Raw genomic sequence first — 25515 nt, forward strand, 5'->3', positions numbered from 1 at the left:
CTCCGGGGCCGGTGTGACTCGCGCGGGGGTCAGGGGCGGGAGCGGCGGCCCGTGCTCGGCGCCACTCGCCGCTCACTCGGGGCTGCGCGCGCCCTCCCGGTGCCTGTTTATACTTTGCTCCCACTTTACCCCCCGACCTGCTGTCAAACCGCTGGCGCCGCCGCAGCTGTTTTGGGCTTAAAGGTTGACCGGCTAACGTTCCCGGGCGACCGTTAGCGGCTCGGCTCATAAACCTGCCTTTGACGTTAGCGGCTTGGCGGCGCAGGTTGTGTATGTGTCGCCGTGGTGGACTTGTGTGACGCCCATTGTGAGGCTCGAGCTGCTGTTGTCGGTGACTGACTGCTAGCTCCGCTTTAGCCTAGCCTCAGCTATCTTAGGTGTGACGGGCTGCACACACCGGACGGGAGGCACCGCTTCGTCGGACGCTGTAAGTACCAGCAGGGAGGGTCGTTGAGCTGCTCATAAACACTGACATCAGCTCACTTTCGATAAACGGTCGTCAACAGTCTGCGTGAGGAAGTGTGTCATTTCTTTCCATCACGTAAGAGTTTAAACTTAAGTTGGTGTGAGTTGTTAAAACCTGACTCTGTTCTTGTGATTCCTGGAAGTGTGGAGATTAGATGCAGCGACGCCAGCGATCCATGTACAAAAGTCACGGCCTCTTATCAAAGATTAGTTGGCGTGAACTTTGGTACAGAGCTTCAGGAAACTGAACTCTCCCGCTGCTTTATGTTGGGTTGTGCAACGGGGTTTCATGTGTGTTTGACATACGGTTCGGCTGAACGGGTCAGCCCCATTTAAACCACTGGAACAATGCACAGCGCAACAGTTGTATTTGTTTGAATGTAGTTAGTGAAATGTGCAGATTGTTCTTTTTTTATATAAATGCACAGAGATCCTACTTTCCTCCCTTTTGTTTCCTGAGGGAAGGAGATGCAGGAGTCCCTTCGGTTGAACAGCCATCACTGAGCCCCCGGTGCATCTTCAGGGATGCTGCATTAGTACTGGTGCTCCTTGATGTGAAAGCATGTGTGCTCTGTGTATGTGAACGCGCCTACTGTGCTGGTGAAAGGATGCATCTCGTCAGCAACAGTGTTCCAGTCTGCTGCGTAAGCGATGAAACGCAAACAATGCGCCGTCGGGACTGAGGGATCCCAAACTGTGCGACAAACTCATTCTCCACATGCCATTAGACCCCCAGTTCAGGACGACAGGATGGCTCCTGGATGTTTGTGTTAAGTGTGTGTCATAACATGGACCTGTATTTATGGCACTGGACCATGTTTCCCTCTGAATGAGCTGATAACGCGCTCGGCCTGCACCCAACCCTTCGTTAATAGCTGACGGGACCGACGTGCACGGCCCATTGCTGCAGTGCTCTACCCACCTGTACGTCCCAAAAATGTCATGGCGTATTGCGTTTTTATGAAGCTATTGTTTGCTAACCTGCACTTCTATGAGTGTGACCCTCTGCGTTTCACATTATTTACTACACACACTGTTGGTCATGCAGTAAGGCGCTGAGGGCAAACTCTCCATAAAAGTAAACAAAGTAAATGGATACGTGTCATATCATAATTCAAAAATCAGTTCAGAATACAGCATTTACTACATCGTCTGCAGGATGTGAAGTCCCCAAATGATCTAAACACACACAAGAATCAACAAAGTTTGACGAGTTAAAATGTGCACAGTGAATAAAGTGTGTTATGAACATTACCATTTAATAGTTCCTGTTCATAATCTTTGCTAATTCTTCCTAAATTAGAAAGACTTTTATCTCCCTTGAGCATATTTTGTGTGTTGTCTGTGATTATCAATTGTGTTTAGATCAGCAGCACACCATGTGATTCGTGTTGCTGAATATCTGCTTTGTCCTACTTTATGATGGGGACTCCAGAGTTATTCCTTGTATAAGGTTTGCTTGTCTGTTGTCATGTACACATAATCACAAGTCAGCATGCATCCGTTTTTAACTTTTTTTTACTTGATCTCAATTTTGTTCCATAGTTTCCATCCGTCTGTGTCGGTGCTTTTGCGACCCAATGTTGCCACGGGAGGACACCGACAACCTGAGACAAAGCACTCCGTGAATGAGTGGCGCCACAGACGGAAGGATACTCAGAGGAAGGAGCCGTTTTCTGCATCGTTCTTGTGTAACAGGTGAGTATGACTCTACTTCTCCATCCTTTTTTTTCTCTTTTAGCTCTTTTTTTCTTTATTAGCTGTATTAACTTCTAAAATGTTGGATCTGTTGATCTGTGACAGTTTGTTTTGTATTAACTATGCTTTACAGCTGTTCTCCATCTGCTGTTCAGATTGCAACAGAGCTTGACGGTCCGGCCGTTGCCATGTCGACCTCATCGCTACGGCGACAAGTAAAGAACATCGTCCACAACTATTCAGAGGCTGAAATCAAGGTTGTGGATTCTTGTTTTGCTCCTGTTTTTCACACTTACATTCACTAAATTTCTACAATAAACTGCGGCCGATGTATCTCTGAAACACATGTTAGCGTGTGGCTGCTAATCATCTGAAATCTTTATTTAAATATCATCTTCATAGTCTCTCTGGTCTGAACACAGAGAACCAGCTAATTGAATCAATATTGATTCAATATGTTTTCTCCTGCTTTCTAAATCCGTTGTCATTAATGCCTGGGACAATGTGGGTCATTGATTTGTCCAGTGTGATGGCCCAAAATGATTCATATCACATAGTTTGGATGGGAAAATTGAATTTTGTTCCTCACTGTGTTGTTCAGGTTAGAGAGGCGACATCCAATGATCCATGGGGCCCAAGCAGCTCTCTGATGTCAGAGATTGCAGATCTGACTTACAATGTTGTTGCCTTCTCGGAAATCATGAGCATGGTATGGAAGCGCCTCAACGACCACGGCAAGAACTGGAGACATGTATACAAGGTGTGTGTTTGGTGAAGCATATATTCGTATTGTGCATAATTAGTTTTAGTTTTTTTCTGAATCATATAATATGAAGGTTTTTTGCCTACAATTGCATTTTACCATAAAACAATAGATCACATTTTATTCTGTCGATGTAAAAATCACACTCACTACAACAGGTTGAATGGATTAATTGTTTGTAATTGGGTGGTAACAGATCAATTGCTTTAATGTTTGTGTGTTCACCAGGCTATGACTCTTATGGAGTACCTAATTAAGACGGGTTCAGAACGTGTTGCCCAACAGTGTCGAGAGAACATATACGCTGTCCAGACCCTCAAGGATTTTCAGTACATAGACAGGGATGGAAAAGACCAGGTACACAAGCACACCTCTGCCCTCAAAGCTGAATGTAACTTTTGAAAATTAACCTTTGACCTTTTGTATAAATCAGTGAAGCCAAGCCATAAATACCTTTTTAAATATTAGCACTGTCTTACACAAGAGAAGTGGTAACTAACACCAAAAAAACATTGTATCACCTCAAGTATTTAACAGTCCCCTAATTTTCAGAATGAAGTATTCTGCTTATGCCTTTTTTTTTTATTTCAAGGGAGTGAATGTGCGAGAAAAAGCTAAACAGCTTGTGACGCTGCTGAAAGATGAAGAGAGACTAAGAGAGGAGAGGATCCATGCCCTCAAAACCAAAGAAAAGATGGCACAGACCTCCAGTGGTGAGCTGGCCACATTAAACAGATTCAGTTTGTACTGAAAACCCTTTAGTCCAGAGGAGGTGATGACCTAAGACAAGCTTGTCTCCACTGTAGCCTCCTCTGCTCCCTCAGCGCCCAGCCTTGGCGGCAGCCTGTCGCTGGGCTCCCATTCTGGAGGGGCAGATCCGGAGCAGGCCTGGCCCCAGAGCTCTGGAGAGGAAGACCTGCAGCTCCAGTTGGCTTTGGCCATGAGTAAAGAAGAAGCAGAGCAGGTAATAAAAGCAGCCTGCTGGACACTCTGAGATCTAGGTCACTGCTACCTATAATTAACTACTGCAGAGGGACAATACTGATATTATTCACCTAGCCTTGCTCTCACCATGTAACCCCTGACCTCCCCCAGCCTAGCACGGACCCTCTGGAGGATGCAGAGCTCCGCTATGCAATCACACTCAGCAAAGAGATCCACCAAAAGGTCAGGGGCAGAGAGTGTGCCCAGCTCACTGGCCAGCCAGTCATCACCTATCTGTCTTTCTCTCAATTGGGCTGTCTCAAATACTTATATATACATATATTTTGCTCAATCAAGAAAATTAAATGATGCTCTTGCCATTTTGCTTCTGACATAAACTTGGATCAATTGATTATAGTTGAATGTAACTTAATTATTGGTATATTTTTCATAGTGCTGGCACTTTAGAAAGCGAGTATGTGCTTTTCACATTTTTGTGATGGCGCAGCAAATTATCCTTCAATTGACTATAATTATATTTTTGAATTTGCATGTGACTGACAAACATGTCCTTACCGATCTACCTAAACCTGAGTGGTTTGTGAACACTGATGATTCTTTCCTCCCTTTGCTTTCTCAGATATGTTGCATTGAGCCGTGTCTGTAACACTTACTGCTGGTTTTACCAAGTTAATGTGTTTTGTCTGTTTCTACTGCACTTGACTGATTTCATTCATATACTTGTATTTAAAGGATGATGCCATTCGTATTTAGTGGAATGACTAAGGACTGAATAAGCCAGTTCAGTGGAGTACATTGCATTTTCTGTCTCAATGTGGCTCAATCAATCCTATTCTTACAATAACCAGTGTTATTAGGTTGCTTTATCCAAAGTTGTTTCTTTGTTTGTCTATTAACCTTATCCTTCTGTGAAACTTGAATTAAAGTGAGTAACGCAGGTACTGAATGAGCTTGTCTGCTGTGTGAAACTCACATCAGTGTGTGTGATTGGCAGGAGGAACGACTGCGCAGGGGTGACGACCTGAGACTCCAGATGGCCATTGAGGAGAGCAAGAGAGAAAAGCCCAAGTCAGAGGAGGTGAGTGCTCGTGTTTACTTGACTGTTGGAACGACATTCTTTAGTGGTTCCGGTCGTCACTGTGCTCCAATGTTCTCACTGCAATAGTCGAAACGTTGTTTTATATGATGGTGGTCAGTTTTATATCAAAATCAAGTTTGTTAGTGAGTTTTAACTTTGTACTGTTCTCCTTTTTAAAGAGCGCTCTGATGGAGTTGAGTGCCGTGGACCCCTGGGGGACTCCGGCTGCAGCCACTGTGGGCTCTGCTGGCGCCTCTCCACCACCCACAGTTCCCGCCCCGGCTTCTTCGGGCCCATGGGGTCCAGCCCCGACAGACCCGTGGGGTGTGGCGTCACCCACGTCGCCAACGACCTCTGACCCCTGGGCTGGGGGAGCTGCACCCACTATAGCCCCTCCTCCAGACCCATGGGGAGAGACATCTAACAGAGTTAACAACGTTGATCCCTGGGGAAACTCGGGTAAGCGGCCAATACACTGGTCACATAGACTCTGGCCAAAGTGTTCAAGACTCTAATAAGCTGCGGATGAAAGAGGATGTGAAAGCATCTACTCTTAACTCCACCATTCCATTTCCTGTTCATAATAGCCCTGTCACGTTCTGTGTCTTGTCACTGTGCCCCCATACAGCACCTTCTCATAGGCTCACATGCTTTCAGTTTGTAATGAGGAAAGCAAGCATGCTCAGTCCATTTACCCTCTGTCTAAAGGGATTTTGTTCCTCTTGTTTCTGCTCAGGACTGGCTGTGGCTGTGTCTCAACCAAGCTCTCTCTTCTCTTACCTGCTTGTGCCTCTTATACAGTAGCCTTTTATTATCTCTCTTTCACCTCAACTGAACTTCAGAGAACAAATATGTAAAAGTAAGGCGGCAGATAACATGCCTGCATTTGTTCAACCAGTTGTATTGGAGAGGTCAACGAGAGAAACATCACTGTTGGACCCAGCCAAACTTCCTGTCCCCCCCCCCTTATTCATATCAATTTCTACCTGTATGGTGTTGTGTTAACCCTCCCCTCCCCTGCATCTCCTCCCCTCCCCTGTAGCTGTTACACCCCCCAGTGCCGACCCCTGGGGTCCCCCAGTGCCTCCCAGCACTTCCTCCTCGGGGGGGCCAGTAGATCCCTGGGCAAGGGATGGGCCCGTCCCTGCCACTGACTCTATCACTTCTGACATCTGGAGTGGCACCGCCAAACAAACTAATGGCACAGGTATATTCACACTTATGCTGCACGGACACACACACACTGAGGTATTCGTACATGTTAGTTTACACAAACAGGCACAGATTTATCAAGTGCACATGGAACAGCTGTCTCGTCCTACATTTCACCATCCTCTAATATGTGTTGTGATGCAGTTTCCTAATGTAATTTAATAGGTAATAGTTTCCTTCAGTTCCTTATCTGCGGTTTTTGTTCCCTTTTTTTTAGGAGACCCAGAGCGACGAGGCTCCTCAACCGGAGGCGGTGATAGTACAGGCTCACCGGTGCCATTTGACCTCTCATCTCTTGGTTCTTCACTTCCTGTTCGTAAGACGCCCGAGTCCTTCCTTGGCCCCAACGCAGCACTGGTGGATCTTGATTCTCTTGTGTCATCTAAACCCAAACCCAAGCAGCCGCCTCCTCCTTCCATCTCTTCCTCATCAGCGCACAACCCCTTCCTCCAAGGCACAGGTTAGTTACAGCCGCCAGGTTGGCTGTGTAGCTTAGCTGTATGACTGGAGGATTTATACACTCAAAACTAAGATTCAGCCTTTATTACTACGATGAGATGAGATCAAAGTTTCTTGATTTAAATGCAGCTGAAAACAACAGTATAAGATGCAAAAGAGTAAAGGAAAAAGCAAAAATAAAAGTTTGCAATAAAATAAACACCTTTTTGTCTGTATTCTAATGCTCATCTCTGACTCTCAGGCTCATCTCCGGCTCCTGGCATGGCTGTGACACCAGGAAGCACCATCTCCAGTAGGGGTGTTTCACCAACACCAGCCTCTTCCAATCCGTTCGGCATGGCCCCACCCATGACCTCCATCTCACCCCAGCCCTCATCTCTTGGTTTGAGTGGGCTCCGTACTAGTCCCGTCCCTCCCAATCCCATGCTGGGCATGGTGCAACCAGGAATGGGCATGGGGCCAATGAGTGTGGGTATGGGGGCTCCAGGGATGGGCCTGGGAATGATGCAGCCCAGCCCTATGAGCATGCCCTACACTGGGCTCTCGCCTATGGCACCTCCTGGCTCAGCTCTGTTGGGGCCTGGAGTTGCAACACCTCCTCAGTTGATTTTGGGTGGGCCCGGTGGAACCGGAGGAGTGTTGGGGGCTGGAGGATCAGTTGGAAGTGGAGGGACGACGGGAGCCAGCACCAACCCTTTTCTTCTTTGAGGAAGTGTCGCCACTACTTCGCTCACCTGTTTAAACCTCTTCTGTCAAACCTGCTGCCCCCCCTAACACGAGTCATGTCCAAAAAGAGAAATGTCTACATCTCTATATTTAAAGAAAAATATAAAAAATCAAAAATCTTTCCTTCAAAAGCATTATTTCATTTCAGATTAAATTTCCACATTTAGTTCCTTTTCATTTCATTATAGTTTATTTTTGGGTGTAAATGGAGATCTATTTATTTAGTTTTAATCATCGTCTGTTCTATTCTGTCTTTCATGTTGTGTTGTTTTTCAGTCCCGGTTGATATGAAGGTAAGTCAGAAGCAGAAAGCTTTTTCAGTAGTGCCACTCAACTCTATTCTTCTATTACTGCACTGAGAAAGAGGGAGAGGGAACATAGCCACTAACAAACTGAACAGAGAAACTGTTGTACCTGCCTCTTCCTCTGGTCTCAATCTAGAACGAAGATGAACACTGAATCACAAAATCATGAAATGAGTGCATGACGGATTCAATGAACTCCAGATGCGGACTGAAAAACCTGCTTTAACATTTCAGGCACAGTGTGGTCAAATTGTTTCAACTATTTCACTTTTTAATTTAATTTAATGTTAAATGTAATTTATTTCTTTCCATTTTTTTGGAAACAAATAAACAAGGAAAATTAAACATGATGATGCCATTAAAATCATGTGCTTATTTTTTTTCTTCTTCATTATTGTAGAAAACTAAAGAGAGCTCTGACATCTGTGGTATAATGAGGAAACTGATGGCATGTTAAGTGTGTGTGTGTGTGTGTGTGTGTGTGTGTGTGTGTGTGTGTGTGTGTGAATGAGAGAATGACTGCTCAGTTGTGAATGTACAATGATGTGTTTGGGTGGATCCTTGTTTCTGTGAAATGGTATTTTGATTTTAAAAATTGTCACTTGTATTAATACTATGTAAAGTTGGGATTGCAATGCGGTATTACCAAGGATACCACGTTTTCTGTCCCAGTCATATTTCGCCCTGATTATGTTCATTAGAAGCTGTTTTGTTTGTTTTTTCTTCCCCATGCCACATTTCATATGGATCTCTGGTGCACAGGTGTCTCAGGGCACCGCTGACCTTGTATTTCATCTGCTTTCCTCTGGGGAGGGAGACCTACTGATGCTTCTTCAAGATAATAAAGTAAAGGACAATTATTTCAATGAATGAAATGAAACAAAAATGGGACATGCTCCATGCTGTTATTTTAATTTAGTTTGATGAATTTATTGTTATTTTATATCAACAAAAAATCTCTTATGGGGTATGGTTGAATTTTGTGTGGTGTTGACTGTGAACATTCACATTTGAAAAGAAAATGGAAAAAAGAAATTTATGAAATAAAACAAAACACAGGACGTGTTGATAGCCAGTGTTTTTCTTTACTGCTGGACAGAACGGTGACAAGAATAAACTGATATTGTTTGTAGCTTATAAACATATTCACCAATCTAATGAACACCCAGCCGACTACAGCAAAAGAGAAGCTCAGCAAAGGTTTCTACAGCATATGAATACAGGAAAAAAAAATATTTCAACCTACTACTAAATACGGCATTTAGCCGAGTCGTGACTGGATCCCAGAAACGCTTCAAGATGAACAGAGGAAGGCGGCTCTAGGTGCAGTCTGGGGAGCACGACCCTGAACAGCAATTAGGAACGTTCCGTACGATGTGGGTCAAACGATCAGAGAATCCCAGTCAAAGTCGTCCTGGATCTCCTCGCTGTTGCTGTGCAGGCTCTTCAGTGGAGGCCGCTGTGGAGGGGCCATGGGCTGAGGCTGCATCCCAGCTGAAATTGAAAGAAGCACGGGCTAAGTGAGCGCACAAGTAAAAGGAACTGAATCTGTTAAAACCACTTGTGTTGCGGATATTTGATTATATGTAGCAAGTGATGTCTGTAGCTGTCTGGCTCATCTTCACAGATACGTGTTGCCATTATAACTTCATAGTGGCTTATGGATATTACCAGGCATAGTTATTTGCTGCTGAATGCCAGGAAGACATCATCCCCAGCTTCATTATTTATATTACATCATATATTATCATTTGCCTGAACATTCCAACGATCAAGTTGATTTTGGAGCCAGACTTACCAGCTGTGTTTGCAGGCTGTGTGAGCTGGGGCCTGGGGAAGCTTGGCCCCTGCATGTGCAGGGCCCTGCGGGGCGGCTGAGCTCCGTTGGCGGGGGAGGCCATCGGAGGGTAGGGGAGCGGCGAGGGGTGGGTGAGGCTGGCGAGGGTGGGCGCCGGGCTGGAGCTGAACGCTGGGGCTTGAGCGGCGTGAGGCCCGTGGGCCAGCGGGGAGTTACTCCCGGACGGAGCCATGCCCTTCTGAGTGAAGCTGATGAAGCGGTTCAGGGAGTCACAGAGGGAGGTGAAGAGAGCGGGGTCCAGTGCCCAGTCGCACAGCTCCGCCTGCCGCATGCTCTCCAGCAGGTCTGGACACACCAGGCAACGCTCAGTGATGGGATGAACCACAATAACAGAGTCAGTACATGTATTTTTGTGATGAGCTCAGACCTGGGTGACCAGAGAGGTCTATGTTGGCCCAGTCCAGACTGCTGGCAATGCGGAAACTCTCTTTTAGAGAATCTGGGTTACTGAACCAATCAGGTGGCACTGCTGGAGAATAAGACCGGGGGCTTTAGACGACAACTCCACTTTTATATGTTTTATTTTTACACAATCCAAGCATTTGTGGGTTCATCGGGTCACTTTGGACTTACCGTACTGTGCAACGCGCTCTGGTACCGGTTCGGGGCGCGGAGACATCGGCAGCAGGGTGGGAGTGTGGAGTGGAGTAGTGTCGTTGTTCGTCCCGACCAACGGAGCGCCGTCCGCTGGAAGCACAAACCCGTCAGCCTGATTGTTCCCACCTACTGTGTGTGTGTGTATGTACCTGTGCACACTTACACTGGGAGCCGCCTCTCTCGCGCATCGTCTTCACCAGGGACTTGAAGGACGCGTACAGGTCCGGTAGGTTGAGCTCGTCGAAGGTGAAGCGCAGAGAGGAGTCCGAGCTGAGCGGGACCGCAGGGAGAGCGGCGGCGGCCGGGGGGGCGGCGGACGCCGAGGGATTAGTGTGGCCCCCGACGCCTTCGGGGAACGTGGACACGGGCCCCGAGTTGACCGGAAAGGACGGAGCAGCGTCACAGAAAGAAGGAGCCGCCGGAGGAGCTGCAGACATGTGGACGGCAGACATGGGTGGAGTGGACGCCGTGGGCGTGGAGAAGGCGGGGGCAGGTGGATGAGGATGGAGGAAGGAAGTCATGGAGGACATGGGGGCCGCGTCCGGGAGCCCAGCTGGAGGAGACACGCATGGATGGGGGACGGGGAGACTGGAGACGGGGCCTGGCATGTAGGGGGACGGCTGCTGTGGAGGTGAGAGGCTGGATGTTACATTAGGCACAGTTCAACGAGCACAGACGCTGACGAGGCAGGAGGTGATGGTACCTTGCGTGGGGGAGGAGACAGGGAGGCAGGATGGGGCGACTGCCGCTGGACACCATCCAGAGGCTCCGGGTTGAAAAGCTGGGGGTCCCGGCGGGGGGCTGCCTGCGGCTGATGAGGGGAGGGGCCTCTGTCGCTCCCCTGATGCTGCGGCACCTGAAACGGTTCTGTGTTACTGTTTACCGCAGATGCGGAATGTGAAAACTAACTGTGACAGAAACAGAAGCACCTCCAGCGTCTCCTCCCCCTCCCCCTCCTCCTCCTCCTCCTCCGGGTGGGGCCGTTTAGGTGCTCGCAGCTGATTCACCTCCGCAGGCCCGTCCATCGTCCAGTAGGAGCCCTTGAAGGACAAATAGACGGCGGTGTTGGAGTTAAATCCCGACGATAACACTTCTCCGTGTGTCACCGCTCACCTTGCCGGGGTCGTTCCGCGGTCGAGGAACCTTCCTGAAGCATTTATTCAGAGACAGATTATGTCGAATGGAATTCTGTCAGAGACACAATGTTACGGGTCGATCAAACGTGCGATAGGTCACCAAACCCCAAATCTGAAACATGCCCCGAGACGCACCTTCCATCCACGGCCCGCCCGGCTGTAATAAGGGTAGGTGTCGCTGATCCAGGTGTAGATGTCGTTCAGACTCAGCTTCCTCTCGGGGGAGGCTGCTATTGCCATGGCGATGAGCGTGGCGTAGCTGTGAGGGGGCTTCCCCTTGGAGCTACAGGGGGAGGGGTCCGGCAGCGCCGGCAGAAAGTCGACCCTGTCTTTGCCCCTGTCCCTCTTCCTGTCCCCCCCTCCCCCTCCCCCCCGCTCCTTCCCCGAGCGCAGGCTGCTGATCCCCAGCTGAGGCAGCCAGTCGATGCTGGTGAGGCTGGAGTCCAGGTCGGAGGACATGGTGCGTCTCGTCTTTTTTCTCTGTTCAGGGTCTGAGGGATCAGGAGCAACAACGTAATCACCTTTGTCCTTTTTTTACTTTGAATACTGAGACATGCCGTAGTAGATTCCATGCCGCCTGTAATGTAATGCTGTAAACTATTCTGTTCCTGTATTTCCAACCAACGTCAACTACAAAACAGTGAGCTAAGACACCGGACACCTCTCACTGTAAAAACTACCCACTGGCGAGCAGACATTGCATGAATGTGTCTATTCATAAGGTTTATGACACCACCTACACTCCCTGTTCTCTTTGGAAGAAGAGTGACTTGCTTACCTTCCTATAATCACTCGAGGCCCAAGGCCTTCAAAGTGTTCATACTGGATTATGTCATCAGATATGCACAGCTGCAAACGCGTGTCCGTCGTCCCATTCAGATCCGTCTCCTCAGCATGTTGATCCCCAGCTGCATCAAATCATAACTTGGTCTGTGAGACTTTAAAACTTTTTAAAAATATACACAATAAGTTATCGGAGAGCTTCCTTTTTCTCTCTCTCCCCGTCCTTCCCCTCCCTTTACCAGAATGATGTCACTTACTCCTCCCCTGCTGTGACATCAACCTTTGCACCCGCCTCCGTGGGCTGGTCCTGCCCTGAATGCACACGTTGTCCCACCTTTAACTGCTTGAACTGGATGTTTATGCAGCTATAAGCTTGTCAAGCCAGATTTCAGCAGAGGAACATGTTTGAATTTGAAGGGTTTAGGGACAAGAACAGAAAAAACCACACCGGGGAACTTTAGCAGTGTCACTTTATTGATTCATTAAAGTCTGGTGAAAGTTGTGAAATCCTGTACAGTAGGTGTGACGCAGACTGAGCTACAGAGCGCTGAAGAAGGCGAGGAGACCGGTGTCAGGAGACGGATGGGCCAAAAGCTTCTGGATCTGGGTAGCAATATTGGACATTTGAATTAAACTGTGAAATTGTGCATTTTTCAAAAAATATATTTTCTGACATTAAACAGAGGAGCACCTCTTTGAAGTTGGGGTGTTTGGCATCTTGAACCAGCTGCAGTAGAACAGCCTCTGTGGTGGTTAGGTACGCTCCGCTCTGCTTCAGGCGGGACAGAGCAAACAATCGGTCCGTTTGGCTGCAGACAAAAATACAAAGGTCTGATGTGACACAAGCTGAACAGTATACGTGTTACATTTAATGTTGGCATTGGCAGCAGATACCTTCTGGATGAGACAGCATCAGCCACTATATGAACCTCTATTCCCTTTTCAATCAAGTCAAATGTTGTACACTGGGGAAAAGAGGCAGAAATAAATAAGAATCATGATTATTAAAGATCTGTGGCACACCAGGCCTGAAGGATGTAACACAACAACAGCCATGAAAATAACAAATAAGCAACAGTGCAGTATTTATTATATCTCTACTTATCACCAGGCAACGAGAGTCCATTGGACAGTATTTAATTTATAACTTGTGCTGTTGACCTCTTGGTCCGGTCACCCTTGGAAAAGAGATCTTAAGCTCTATGAGTTTTAGGTGGTTAAATAAATATAATCATGCAAACAGAGAGCTTCTATTTGTAGTGATGCGTCGTAGGATGCAGGAAGGGTTATTGACGTTGTGTCATCTTACCGCGATGCAGGCGTGTGCCTCTATGCCACACAAGATGACCTGTGTGGGGTTCCCCAGAGCCTGCAGCTCCTTCTCCACCTCCTCTGTGATCATGGTGAACGACGTTTTGGCATGAGCCGTTAGGTTTCCTGCTCCCAGCTCCGGTACCGTGGGACCCAAACCTTTGGGGTACTGCTCTGTCAAGATTGGGGTGATGCCCAGAATACGACTGGCCTGTGAGGAACGAGCACACAGACTTAATCTGGGAATGATGAATGATTTGACTTAACAAGACGGAGACCTGTGCATGAAGGGGAGTTTTATCAACCTGGAGCAATCTGGACGCATTGTTGACAATGTTGGTGAACTGGAAGATATTGGGTCTGAACTTCTCCTGCATGTCACACAGGAATAGCACCGCGTCTTTAGTGGACAGCCTGCCAAGTTTCGCCACTGCAAGACAAATCACAATTATGAACTTTCTTTCTGTCTAGATGCTGAAGTAACCTAAACACCTAAAAGTTGACTTACTCTTGGTGAGTGATTGGTCCAAACGTGACCAGAAGCGACTCCGTAGACAGCTGCAGTCTTGACACTGTGACACCGCCTGTGTAATAGAGTATTTAGGAATTCTTACGGCAGTCTTGCAAGTGATAAAATAATCGATTCAATCTTCTACTCATTTGTATATGACAAGGTTAGCAGTAGAACTACCATTATTAGCAAGGAATTACATTAGTTAGTATGATATATCATAACTAACCTAGCCGAGGCTAAGCAGCCACAAGTTTGAGTCTTCCTTCCGCCCAGATCTACATTAACCAATAGGATTAATCTCAATGTGACTGACGTTACTTTCAACCAATCGGAGCTCGTAATTGCTAGTTTTCGTGTGGGTAGGTACAACAACCCAGCTAGCTAACCCAAAGTGGTATCTGAAGATGTCTGACAATGCAGAGTCACCAACAGAATCGCAAAAGGAAGAATCGCAGCCACCGCCAGATGACTCAGCGACAAATGAGGAAAAGAAAAAAAGTAAGGGCGAAAGATCGAGACCCGCGTAATGCTCAGGCAATGAATATTGCTAACTAGTCTATGAGCAGTGTTATTATTACTAAAGAAAGAATTCCGGGTGTGTGACGCAGGTGATTATTGACAGACAGTTTGGCCAATAGGAAAATCGTATGGACCTTCTTTAGCCAATAAAAACTTGGCTTTTTAACACGTGGTAGTGTGGGTAAGAGCTAAAGTTATTGCTAACGTCGGAGAAAAGCCAAAACATATTTTGTCCTTATATAATGTAGATTATTATGGACTGCGTTCTCGTTATTTTTACTTGCCAAATATATCTTGCCGTAATGTGCACACAAGCTGCATGTATTGTGGAAGTGATAATAGTTATTAGATCCAAACAAATGAACTCTGGTTAGCTCAGTACTGTCACTGCAGTTCGCAAGGTTCGCCTTCAGTTATTCTATGTATTGACTCTTTTGTTTACGAGCACCCAATATATATTTCTTTAGGTAATTGTTGACAAATATAGTAATATTTAACTCTAACGCTGAGTTTATGATATCATAGCGATATGGTGTAACGCGTTTTTAAATTACACTCTTTTACTAATACCGCATTTTGTCTTATAATTGTGCATGTCTCATGAACATCAACTGAAACAGTGTGTCTGGAAAGCTAAATAAAGGCCCTGTACACACAGTGTTGGTGAAACCAAACATTGTTCGACATCCTTCATAGGCCACATAGAGAGACAGAAGATGCACTTTACTACCTCAACTTTACTGGCCTCTCATAAAAGCTCATAAATCTGCAGTAGTCTCTGAATCACAGGGGTAATACATGAATAGATTGCACAACCACTTTAATTTCAAGCAATAGTTCAAGTCAAGATTTGCCTGGGCTGAGGCGGCAGTTTCACTTTTATTTTCTCCATCTTGCAGTTGACGTGCTGCTGAAGCCAGTGGGAGACACTCCTATAATGAAAACCAAGAAGTGGGCCATGGACAGAGGAAGGACCGTACAGTCCCTGGCTCAGTTCATCTCCCGCTTCCTCAAAATGGATGCAAGTGAACAGCTGGTAAGGAAACAAGTCACTCTATCTACTATTTATTAATTTCCTGCTTTAGTTTTTTTAAGCCTTTAAAGTAACACATTTTCTTTTTTTAGTTCATCTATGTCAACCAGTCTTTTGCTCCATCTCCTGATCAAGAAGTAGGGGTGCTCTTTGATGTGAGTACATGAGTAACATGACTTTTGATTAATACCTGAATCAGACACTAATACTGTGGGGCAACAGATTATCAGGCCACGTGTGGAGGCATTTAGGAGATAACCTCTTATTATTAGACTAGAGTCAAGCTGGTTCAGTCCACAGACGAGCTCTGACCAGCAGAGGGGGCAAACACACGGAAGCCTTACTGTATGTGACTCATGCCGTCTGCCCATTCATTTCTTTATAAGGCACAGTTTAGTCCATAATTTAGAGTGAACAGCCCCCCTCGGTGCTTAACAAGTTAATGTCTACAGTAGTCAATACTTGTGCTTCTTTAACATTTTGGAGATCTTTGATCTGTTCAGTGGTTTTCTCTGTGCTGCTGTTTCATTTAACACTTCTTCCCTCTCTATCTCTGTTTTACAGTGTTTTGGCAGCCACGGAAAGCTGGTTCTACATTACTGTAAATCTCAAGCCTGGGGTTAAACTGCTTTCCATTGTACCTCCTCCCCTTCTAACAGTCATCCTCCGAGTGTATACAAGATGTTATTTTTGCCATTTGTTTTCTTTTTATTTGTATGTACATACATATGTAAATAAATTATTGTGACAATGTAAATCCCCTCTGTGGTTTTAAGCTTGCTTTTGGCACCCAAAAATAAACACTTAGTGAGCACAGGATTTGGCTTTGCACAGTGCTTGTGTTGATTAGGGAAAAGCACAAGGAAGAGTCCTTTCATTTGCTCATAAGCTGATTCACAGTTTCACCCACTTTCTCTTTAGCGTAAGAATTACGTTGCCATGTTGTGCAAATTAAACCAGTGACAACGATTTTAGGCGGTTGAGTCGCAGCCACCTCTGAAAAGGGACAGACACAGGAAGAGAGGAAGCGCTACAGTAACAGATGGACTTAGAGGGATTACATGATTCAGGATGGGTTTGTGACATAAATTCCCAAGAAAGACAGAAAAGAGAGTAGAGTGCCGTGGAGACAGACACTCCGTAGCTCCGCCAGTTCTGCATCTTCCTCCGACTATTGGCCAGGAGGATTAAAGGGGGGAGTGCAGCTGGAGAGGTAAGGGTCACTGATGCTCATCCTAGAGGAGCATCAATGAGGAATACAGAGATGGAGCAACTGAACTCCATGTTCTTAAGGAGCTTTTTACTTAAAGGTTTGTGAAAAGGCAGAAAGGAGAGAGGATTGTAGGCTCAGCAGGAGGGTTTGCTTTCTGTGTTTGTTACCTCATGTCTGAGCTGAAGGAAAAGAAAGGGTCTGTGGTATGTATCAGCCTTTGGTCACGTTAGCATTGGAAATCAAGCAGCTTGTTTTTATTCACTCATTCATTGTGCATTTCTGTGTTTTGACAATGAAGGTTTTATTATGGGGTCTGAAAATCAATGCTGGACATTTTCCATTATCTGACTTGAAGCTCTAACTTTTTCTTTTAGCTCTTTCAGCTGCAGGTTAAATTAGGGAGTTCCAGTTACTTTCACACATACTATACTGTAGCTTTGTATGCTTGTGAATGCAAAGAACATTGCTTTGAAAAATGATCTTCATTAAACCTTTTCACAAAAAAAAAACATTTTCTAAACAGACAATTTTAAGCAGATTTCTCAGAAACTTGTGTCAATTATCTTATAATTTATTTATCATTTATTCTAGTATCTCTCTTTGTCTTTTATTTTGAAAGCTTGCATATAAATGTAATTTGTCAGTCAGGATGATAAATGCTAGATTATGTTTTTCTGGCAGATTCTCGAGTGGATTAGCCTGAATGCAGCTTGTTCTTGCTGTACTCAACCTTTAGTGGTCACACCGTTATTCTTAATATGCTGAGAAGGAATTATTAATAAACAATTTCAAAGTATAAACATTTATATGTGATTTACATGCAACAGTGACTGCTTTGAATCAGGGGCTGAGCTAAAGTCAACGGCTTGGTCCTGTGCTCTGCTGTTTCAGGTTGCACGAGAGGAGACGAAGGCAGGAGACATGGTCAGAGTTCACCTCACACTAAAATGCACCTAACACAAACAGATTAAAGCAGATCATCAGGGGATTACTCTAAGAAATCATCATCTGTGGCTCATCCATAATTTCATCAAAAAGCAGTAATCTGGTGTTTTGCCTCCCTCTGTCTTGTCTCGTGCTCAGGGGGCAGCGGTGGTGTTGATAATGAGCCGCAGGGTCAGACCTGGGCGTGATAATCTGGAAGAGCGCCTGCATCACTGTTTTCAAAAACACAGCTGGACTATTTATTTTATTTATTAAGCCCCAGACAGTAAATATGCCTCTGAGCTACATATTAGCACATGGGCAGCGTGATTTCAACCCGACTCTGATTTAATTTCGTGCCAGATTAACGCTACCAAACCTGTGTATGGCGTAGCCAGAGCTCCCGTTGAAGCTGCCTGGGCCCCGGACCGCCCCGTCCTCGTATCCCACCGTCCCCACCTGCCGTGAACCTCTGTCCACCTGAGCCCCAGCTCGGTCATTTCCCCTCTGTCTCTCTCTCCCCACGTGTCGCCCAGCCCTCTCGTCCTTCCCTTATCGGCCTCTCTTTTTAATCGCTCTGACTTTACAGTATCTCATTGTCAGTTGTGTTATATTATCTTCTGTCTGTACTGTTACATCACATTTATTTTTGCACTCTGTTTAAACCTGGCAGCTCATCACCTCCTAAAACCATCCCAACGCGTCCGTCCCCCGCTCTCCGCTCCATCTGTAGCCGTATTTAAACCCTGCGTCCTGCTCGGCCTATTTCCACCTCTGCGCCCTCTTCGCCCCCCCGCCCCGTCGCTCCGACGCCCCCTCCCCCGCCTCAGCCTGCTCTTATGTGGCCATGCTGGAAGGCATGTCCCGTCGCTCTCGCTCCCTGCTGTCCCTGACTTTGACCTCTCTGGCTCTGGCCCTCTCCATCCTCGCTCTGTGCACCTCCTACTGGTGTGAGGGCACCCACAAGGTGGTCAAACCGCTCTGCCTGTCACCCGTCAAAATGAAGAACTGTGGTCAGAACAACAGCGAGCCTTACACCACAGGTGAGACCACATTCTTCTAACTACTATGCAGTTGCATCACATTCATGGACACATCAGTAGTTTTCCAAAATCTCATGCACCATTGTCATTGTTGTTACCTAAGTTTTAGCCTTGAACCTGATTACACAAGGCCCGAATTTCTTGATCTTTACTCTGTGTCATGACATAACAAGCAGCACCTGCAGCTAATCTGCCTGCATAACTATTGTCCCCTAAATCTCTTTTTGCTTATAACTTTTTTTCCCAAAGGTTTATTTACATGTATCCTGTTCCCTCAACTTTATTCTCTCAACAGATCTTCCTAATCCAAGTTGAGATTAGCAACTGCTATTGCATAAATGAATAAACTTGTACATTGTGTACTGACACAGAGTAGAACCTACCTTTAACCAAGGCAGAAGCTCATGTACAGTATGAGGTGTGATTGACACATTTGTTTGTTTGATTCACACGTTTGTATAGTCATGCGGTGGTTGATCACGTCCAGCAGACGTAAGCATGTGATGGGTGAGCAGCAGCTTCATGTCCTTCTGTCGTCGCACAGAGAGTCCGACTCAGAACCCCTTCAACCGGACGCTGTCTCCGGCCCGCAGGGACGAGCTGGCGAGGATCAGGCAGCGGCAGCTGGCCAACGCCGTGCACTACATCTGGGAGACGGGCGAGGACAAGTTTGCCTTCAGATACTTCCACACGGGCTTCTGGGAAAGCTGTGAGAAACACAGTGACGGTGAGGCCGCGTCCAGCGCACCAGAATGAGCATTAGCCTCAGACTCAGACCAACGTTTTCTTCATATGTTTGAATCTCGTTGACAGGAGAGAAATGTCGAAGCTTTATAGAGTTAACGCCCGGGGAAACGCAAGGTGGGAGTGTTTTCATGTGATGTCGCAGGATGAAAACTATAAGGCGTGATTCCGTTCCTCGCGTGAATGACTGTGTTTGTCTGGGGGCGTGTGGCAGGCGTGCTGTGGCTCTCCGTCATCTCAGAGTTCACCTACATCGGCCTGCTGGGCATGGGCTTCCTGCTGATGTGGCTGGAAGTGCTGTGCTCCCATAAGGAAATGCACGCGCTGAAGATCAACGCGTATGCGGCCATCTGCACCGTGCTCTCAGGTCAGATGTGGCTCCCACGTGGTGGTGGTGTTGTGGTTCTCTATTTGTTTGTCTAACAGAGCTGTTTCGCTCCTCGCCCACAGGTCTCCTTGGGATGGTAGCTCACATGATGTACACCACAGTGTTTCAGATGACAGTTATTGTTGGCCCCAAAGACTGGAGGCCTCAGTCCTGGGACTACGGCTGGTCATTTGCGTGAGTGGCTGCTGATTAGAGACACACTCCGAGCCCGTTTGTGTGCAGACTATATTGATCCGTTTGCATGGTCCTGCTTCCAGTCTCGCCTGGGTGTCCTTCAGTTGCTGCATGGGCGCCGCCGTGGTCACGCTCAACTCCTACACGAAGACCATCATCGAGCTCCGACGCAGGCAGAGGCTCCGGCTGGAGGAGGCGCGAGCCGCCACTCACGCGCCGCCCTACGACGAGGTGGTGCCGGGGGGCGGGCTCTACTCCGTCAGCGGGCTGCTGCAGTGCCCCGACGGCATGCTCGACGTGACGTGGGCCCCGAACGGCGGCGTGGTGGGAAACGGAGACGTGCCCACGCTGGTGCTGGTCGGGGGCTGCGGGCCGGAGGGCTGCGAGGACTGTGAGAGAGAGATGGACGAGATGGAGGACACCGTGGACCGAGTGTCACCCTGTTAGACGGCCGCTGTGGAACACGTCGGGTGAAAAGGGCTAAAAGAGTAGAATCACGCTGAGCTGGAGATGGAGGGATGTGATACCAACAAGCTTGAAACCAATGAATACATATCAAAGGCAATGACACTGGATGTACAGGTCACGCTCGCATGCAAGACTGCATGATTTCTGAGTTTTCTCAGTGCCTCGCGGTTGGGAAGTGAATTACCTGCATCTAAATACTTGTTCCTCTCATTTTGCTAGTAAGACGCCCAACATGTGTCTGGAGCTCTACTCTCTTCCGTCTCAAACGTTACACATATATGGCATCTGGGTGTGCCGCATGTACCGTGTACCCGAAAACAAACACGGCCTCTCGGCAGATGCACGGTCAAACTCATAAGATAGACGCACAGAGATAGAAAGATTACAGAGATTTTGAAAAGTCTGCGCTCTGATGTTGAACAGAAGATTATGTGTAAACCAGTAATCCTGAGTTGGATGGAAAGACGGAGGAACGGAGCGAGCAGAGATGGGAGCATCTGAAGGGATGAAGATGGAGAGAGGGGGTGGGGTGTGCGCGTGTGTGTGTGTGTGTGTGTGTGTGTGTGTGTGTGTGTGTGTGTGTGTGTGTGTGTGTGTGTGTGTGTGTGTGTGTGTTTCAGCCATCCAAGCGCGTGCTCATTAAAAAATCTATCAAACAAACATGACAAACTGTGACTTACTAACATAAAATCCTTCATTAGTTTAAAGGGTTAAATAAAGAACCTAAATTTACCTTCGAGGTCTGCAGGCTATTGATTTGGGATAATCCTGGATTTACTGTCTGAGGTGCTGTAAATACAATTGTGAACGTCGGGCCTAAAGCGCCCGGACGTACATACGATACATTTCTAGATCACAGAAAAATTCATTCTCCACTAGGAAAGATTAATATCCATAGCCCAGATGTGTGAGGAAACCTTTAATCTACTACAGAGTGACCAAATCACAACACTTTGAAGATTGAATCTCTAACAGGACATTTCACCTTATGTACAAAAGCCTGAGTCTAAACTGGTCGATCACCTAGATTCATTTCAAACATTTAAAGAGTTAACAATACATCAATGTTCATCCAACACATTCGCAATGTTGTTTAATTAGTAGTTCATAGTTCCCATAATTAGAATTTGGACGGTGTCTGCTTCTGTCTGTACATATTCTGAAACACTTTGCCAAAATACCGCTATTAGCTCCTAGTTTATAGAAATTCATTGAGAAACATTAGTAAAACAATGTGATATAAAGTTACTAGAAAGTGAGGACACTGCAGAAAATTATATTTACACTGAGGTATTGAGTTGAATGAACGGTAGGAACAGAACAGGTTTGAGAGGACAGTGAGAACCTAAGAAGAAGAAGAGCAGGTGGAGGGTGGAACGGCAGCCTCAGTCTTTCATCGGCTCATAGTGGATCAGACGCATCGCATTGTCGTTCTCGATCACTCCCGTGATGAACTCTCCCTCCGCCAGCCGCTCTGCGGAAAGAGAAAGATCAGCACGGCGTCACGGAGGACAGGCACCAGCAAACAGGATGTGAGGAGAGAACACGAGTCTGTGTGTGTGCGTGCGTGTGTGTGTGTGTGTGTGTGTGTGTGTGTGTGTGTGTGTGTGTGTGTGTGTGTGTGTGTGTGTGTGTGTGTGTGTGTGTGCGTGTGTGTGCGCGTGTGACACGCCAGGCGGCTCAACGGAGTCACTTAAGGTTTCGCTGATAATAAAGCCAGCACGAAACAAGCGATGCTGTAACTGAGGACGTGTGTGCGTTCAGGTGGATTTGTTGATGATATGGAGCCAAACAGCTGATTGTCAGATCTAATCTTCACTACAGGACGTGGACTAAGCTTTCACTGACTCTGCTCCTGTGACATCGGGGCATGAGGAGAGGCCACATTACCGTTGTCTCTCTTATTGAAGTACCCCCACAGCTTGTTGGCCCTCTTCTCGGGTGTGTTCTCGTCCTCCGGTAGCCGGTTCTGCTCCTCCTTGGGGATCAGCTTAAAAATGGCCTGTGGAGGGGAGGAGGGTTTGGTTCAAGATGGGCGATAACACTGCATCATTTCATGTCTCCCACATAAACACAAACAAACGCGTACGAGCCAAGGAGCATGTAATCTGTCAGAGGAGTGAGTAAGCTCACAGTCCTCTTAAGGTAATTAGTGTCGTGTGTGTTTATTGAGCCTCTGATGTGAAACTGCTCGACATTTTGTCATTATTTACTTAAGTCATGGCTGAATACAAGCAAATTAAGTAGCCTCCAGTCAAATTGTGCACAAAAAAAGGTTTGTCGTGTCTTTGAGACAAGTAATCTGATCCTATCCTATGATGTGAAGTCGAGTACTTGTGTAGTGTTGCTGTTCTGTGGACGTGGACGCACCTCCCAGTAAATAATCACTCATCTGAGCTCGTGTGTCATTTTTCACAGATAGTTAATCTGCATCGGGTCACGCAGAATTCCACAGATTGTAAATGACTGTGCACTTTAGGTCCAGGTCTTTAAATGTGTGTCCCACTTAGAGAGGAAGCACTCATCTCCCACATTTAAGACACCTAGATTAACATGGATTAGTGCCAAGACTCGGGCCACGGGCCAAACACCACCATGTCGTCTCTTTTCTCCCTGGACTTGCCCCTTGGTCCGCGTGGTCTGTGCAGCTCAGGCTCACAGGAAGTCACAGAAAATGAAATTGAGTCGCATGTCAAATGATTTGGACTTTGAGCGAGTTAAAGCGATGGTTCTCAACTGGTCTGGCTTCGGGACCCACCATCAGTGAAGGAAACTTCTCACATGCATTTAATCATATGGTTGACATAACAATCAGACTTAGTTGGTGATTTCACATAAAATATTCCGTTAATTATTAAAAAGCATGGCAAAGGCCAGAGATCCAGTGAAAGTGGGGTTCGCGACCCATTTTTGGGTCTCGACCCACCAGTTGAGAATCACTGGTTTAGGGGGTTTATTCATTAGTGATGCAATAGCAATCTAGCATAACACACTAGTAATACATGTAACTAATTTGACTTTTGACTTCCTCACTGATATTTCCATCTTTAAAATGATATCAGATGGAATCTTCTCAGGCCGTATCAAAGATCATAGCTTCTCTACCTTTGCACAGTTTTACACCGCACATCTCCAGTTTTGTTTGCAGGCTGTTGAACCTGCGCAGCTTCAAACGAGAGCTCTGCTACTCAGATCTTGTAAACCTGATGCATATGGACTCAGGCCAGCTGGCCAGGAATTAAATCCCATTACAATGCTAGCTGGATTCTTGGCTGATCTGTCTTAAACCTCTTACTCTTCTATATGACTTGTTTTAAAAACAGAAGCTAACAAAACGTAAAAACCTCCATCCCGAAGACATTTAATTACTCATTCAACCACCGGGTGCAGAGTGACAGCCCACAGTGTGACTCCTGAGTGACGAGTGCACTCTGTTAGGGACGTTTTCAACACGCTACATCATTACCTGAGCGCTAAACCTGTAAGAGAGATTATCAGGAGTTGTTGTTTCGAATAGCAGCTAAGTGGGCTGGCAATTAGGCCTGAGTCCTACATACCATGCGAAGGATGGATGTGTTCCAGCAGAAAGCAACAAATATCATAGAGAGCTTACAGGAGGGGAAGAAGACAGCTTTTAATACAGTGAGCAGAGTTTACACCTTCCTAGGAGCATGTTGTCATAAGACATAGGCTTAATATTTTAGCCTCATATTTATGAATATGCGGCCACAACTATGTTAGTATCCTTTAATGTGTTGGACTCCGGTAGAACTCCAGCACTCTTTCATATCTATGTCTTATAGCTGTAAGAGAACAATAAAACATTTTAATGAAACAAAGCCTTCCACTTATTACGACTCTCACCTGGCAGATCTCCGTCACCTCAGACTTGTTGATGTATCCGTTCTTGTCCACGTCGAACAGGGAGAAGGCCCACTCCAGCTTCCTGGTCGTCTTCCCAGTGGAGGTCATGTGCAGCGCGATGATGTACTCCTTGAAGTCCAAGGTGCCGTCGTCGTTGGTGTCGAAGGAGCGAAACACGTGCCGCGCGTAGCTCTTGGCATCGCTGTCCGGGAAGAAGCGGGTGTAGATCTGCTCGAACTCCTCGGGTGATATGCGTCCCGACGGGCACTGCTTCTGAAAGTTCTCGTACCACTGGCAAATTTCATTCTCGGTGAATTTGGTGCTGAGCTTCAGGTCCTCCAGGATTTCCTTTGATAATGCGCTACTGGTGGCATTTCCCATGTTGGCTGCTTCTAGTTTCTTAGTAGCTTCTTTGTATCTTGGGTTCGTCAGAGGCTCAACCCCTGGACTTCTTCTTTGTCCAATATGACTTCCTGCTCACTGGCCTGACTTATTATAGAGTCTAAACAAAACCCTGCGAGTGGATAAAAGAGTGCATTTAGTTATAAATGAACTGTGTTTTTGAAAATCTCAACTAGTGTAGGCCACTTAGCACAGAAGACGATCTGAGGTGGACCAAAGTTTACCTTTGCGTTGTGTCTTCTGACGATGGCCAGAGGATCCAGTGTGTGTCTTGACGATGAGACAGTGAGACTTAAGAAGTGCAGGGGGAAACACACTCCTACCGTGGGTGATTGGGTTAATTCTGTTAATACAGGATTTAAGGTGGCTGAGCTTTTGACTGAAATGAACCCGAGTTCTAATTTTCCCTCTTGGGCCTGAAACTCTGGAAGGATCCACTGTGTATAGCAAGAGCGGGTTCATAGTTAGGACAAACTATTTAAGCATGGTTATAATGGCTTGCACTGATTCAACCAGTAGATTGATTTCACCTAATAAATTAGCGTTGATGCTAAAATCAGGCATCAGTTGAAAGGCATCTCGCTGAACTGTCCTCACTGAAGTCCATAAAATGCTTGAGCGGCATAAATCATAAGGTGTGTCTGATAATTGATCTTCTAGGAATTGTGAACAGAGCTTCAGGTGGGTTTGAAATCTGGCTTTAGGCCGTCCAGCCTTATGGCTGATGTTTCGGCGATGGCCTTTCTATGGGTTTAGCTGTCCACTGACCTCTAATTCCAGACTACCATCTGTCCTTATCCCACCCAGCCAGTCAACCAGCCAACCCCCCTGCTCCCCTCACTCTGCTCTCTGACTGACTTGTCCTCGGCCTGATTGTGTGAAGCAGCTCTGTT

At 46.5% G+C, this 25515-nt stretch overlaps 6 protein-coding genes across 12 annotated transcripts; 3 read left to right on the forward strand and 3 right to left on the reverse strand.

Moving 5' to 3' along the window:
- Window positions 1–285: 285 nt before the first annotated feature.
- Window positions 286–8712, forward strand: epn1a (epsin 1a). 3 transcript variants are annotated; one of them, XM_041067725.2, is made up of 13 exons: window positions 286–427; window positions 2011–2163; window positions 2297–2420; window positions 2765–2923; window positions 3155–3283; window positions 3519–3639; window positions 3733–3890; window positions 4022–4093; window positions 4866–4949; window positions 5129–5408; window positions 5992–6156; window positions 6379–6621; window positions 6862–8712. In XM_041067725.2, exons 3-13 carry the CDS (start codon window positions 2352–2354, stop codon window positions 7326–7328), a joined length of 1947 nt encoding a protein of 648 aa, XP_040923659.1. In that variant the 5' UTR covers window positions 286–427; window positions 2011–2163; window positions 2297–2351; the 3' UTR covers window positions 7329–8712. The 3 variants fall into 3 exon arrangements, with proteins under 3 accessions (XP_040923659.1, XP_040923660.1, XP_040923661.1); XM_041067726.2 differs by having other exon boundaries at window positions 3751–3890; XM_041067727.2 differs by lacking the exon at window positions 4022–4093.
- A 2-nt stretch (window positions 8713–8714) lies between these two features.
- foxj2 (forkhead box J2) lies at window positions 8715–12278 on the reverse strand. 2 transcript variants are annotated; one of them, XM_029128587.3, is made up of 10 exons: window positions 12021–12278; window positions 11378–11733; window positions 11220–11294; window positions 11036–11146; window positions 10810–10962; window positions 10270–10729; window positions 10083–10196; window positions 9877–9975; window positions 9450–9794; window positions 8715–9145 (listed from the first exon to the last, which is right to left on the reverse strand). In XM_029128587.3, exons 2-10 carry the CDS (start codon window positions 11699–11701, stop codon window positions 9033–9035), a joined length of 1794 nt encoding a protein of 597 aa, XP_028984420.1. In that variant the 5' UTR covers window positions 11702–11733; window positions 12021–12278; the 3' UTR covers window positions 8715–9032. The 2 variants fall into 2 exon arrangements, with proteins under 2 accessions (XP_028984420.1, XP_028984417.1); XM_029128584.3 differs by having other exon boundaries at window positions 9877–9978.
- A 200-nt stretch (window positions 12279–12478) lies between these two features.
- Window positions 12479–14216, reverse strand: isoc2 (isochorismatase domain containing 2). The gene is made up of 7 exons (XM_029128598.2): window positions 14077–14216; window positions 13845–13920; window positions 13642–13766; window positions 13335–13547; window positions 12920–12990; window positions 12717–12834; window positions 12479–12628 (listed from the first exon to the last, which is right to left on the reverse strand). Coding segments are annotated over exons 2-7 (594 nt in total). The 5' UTR covers window positions 13846–13920; window positions 14077–14216; the 3' UTR covers window positions 12479–12562.
- atg12 (ATG12 autophagy related 12 homolog (S. cerevisiae)) lies at window positions 14215–16221 on the forward strand. Its single transcript, XM_029128599.2, has 4 exons — window positions 14215–14348; window positions 15269–15405; window positions 15495–15557; window positions 15967–16221. Exons 1-4 carry the CDS (start codon window positions 14255–14257, stop codon window positions 16024–16026), a joined length of 354 nt encoding a protein of 117 aa, XP_028984432.1. The 5' UTR covers window positions 14215–14254; the 3' UTR covers window positions 16027–16221.
- A 144-nt stretch (window positions 16222–16365) lies between these two features.
- On the forward strand, window positions 16366–24195 carry si:ch211-149k23.9 (germ cell-specific gene 1-like protein). 4 transcript variants are annotated; one of them, XM_029128594.3, is made up of 8 exons: window positions 16366–16818; window positions 17507–17539; window positions 17699–18582; window positions 19127–19309; window positions 19396–19443; window positions 19541–19693; window positions 19777–19888; window positions 19972–24195. In XM_029128594.3, the coding sequence occupies exons 3-8, from the start codon at window positions 18387–18389 to the stop codon at window positions 20333–20335; spliced, it is 1056 nt and encodes a 351-aa protein (XP_028984427.1). In that variant the 5' UTR covers window positions 16366–16818; window positions 17507–17539; window positions 17699–18386; the 3' UTR covers window positions 20336–24195. The 4 variants fall into 4 exon arrangements, with proteins under 4 accessions (XP_028984427.1, XP_028984430.1, XP_028984429.1 ...); XM_029128597.3 differs by having other exon boundaries at window positions 18213–18582; XM_029128596.3 differs by having other exon boundaries at window positions 16366–16615.
- On the reverse strand, window positions 21263–25003 carry rcvrn2 (recoverin 2). The gene is made up of 4 exons (XM_029130528.3): window positions 24847–25003; window positions 24221–24734; window positions 22247–22358; window positions 21263–21830 (listed from the first exon to the last, which is right to left on the reverse strand). The coding sequence occupies exons 2-4, from the start codon at window positions 24599–24601 to the stop codon at window positions 21742–21744; spliced, it is 582 nt and encodes a 193-aa protein (XP_028986361.1). The 5' UTR covers window positions 24602–24734; window positions 24847–25003; the 3' UTR covers window positions 21263–21741.
- Between the last annotated feature and the right edge of the window lie 512 nt (window positions 25004–25515).

Source organism: Betta splendens, chromosome 16, assembly GCF_900634795.4.
Source record: "Betta splendens chromosome 16, fBetSpl5.4, whole genome shotgun sequence".
Taxonomy (NCBI): Eukaryota; Metazoa; Chordata; class Actinopteri; order Anabantiformes; family Osphronemidae; genus Betta; species Betta splendens.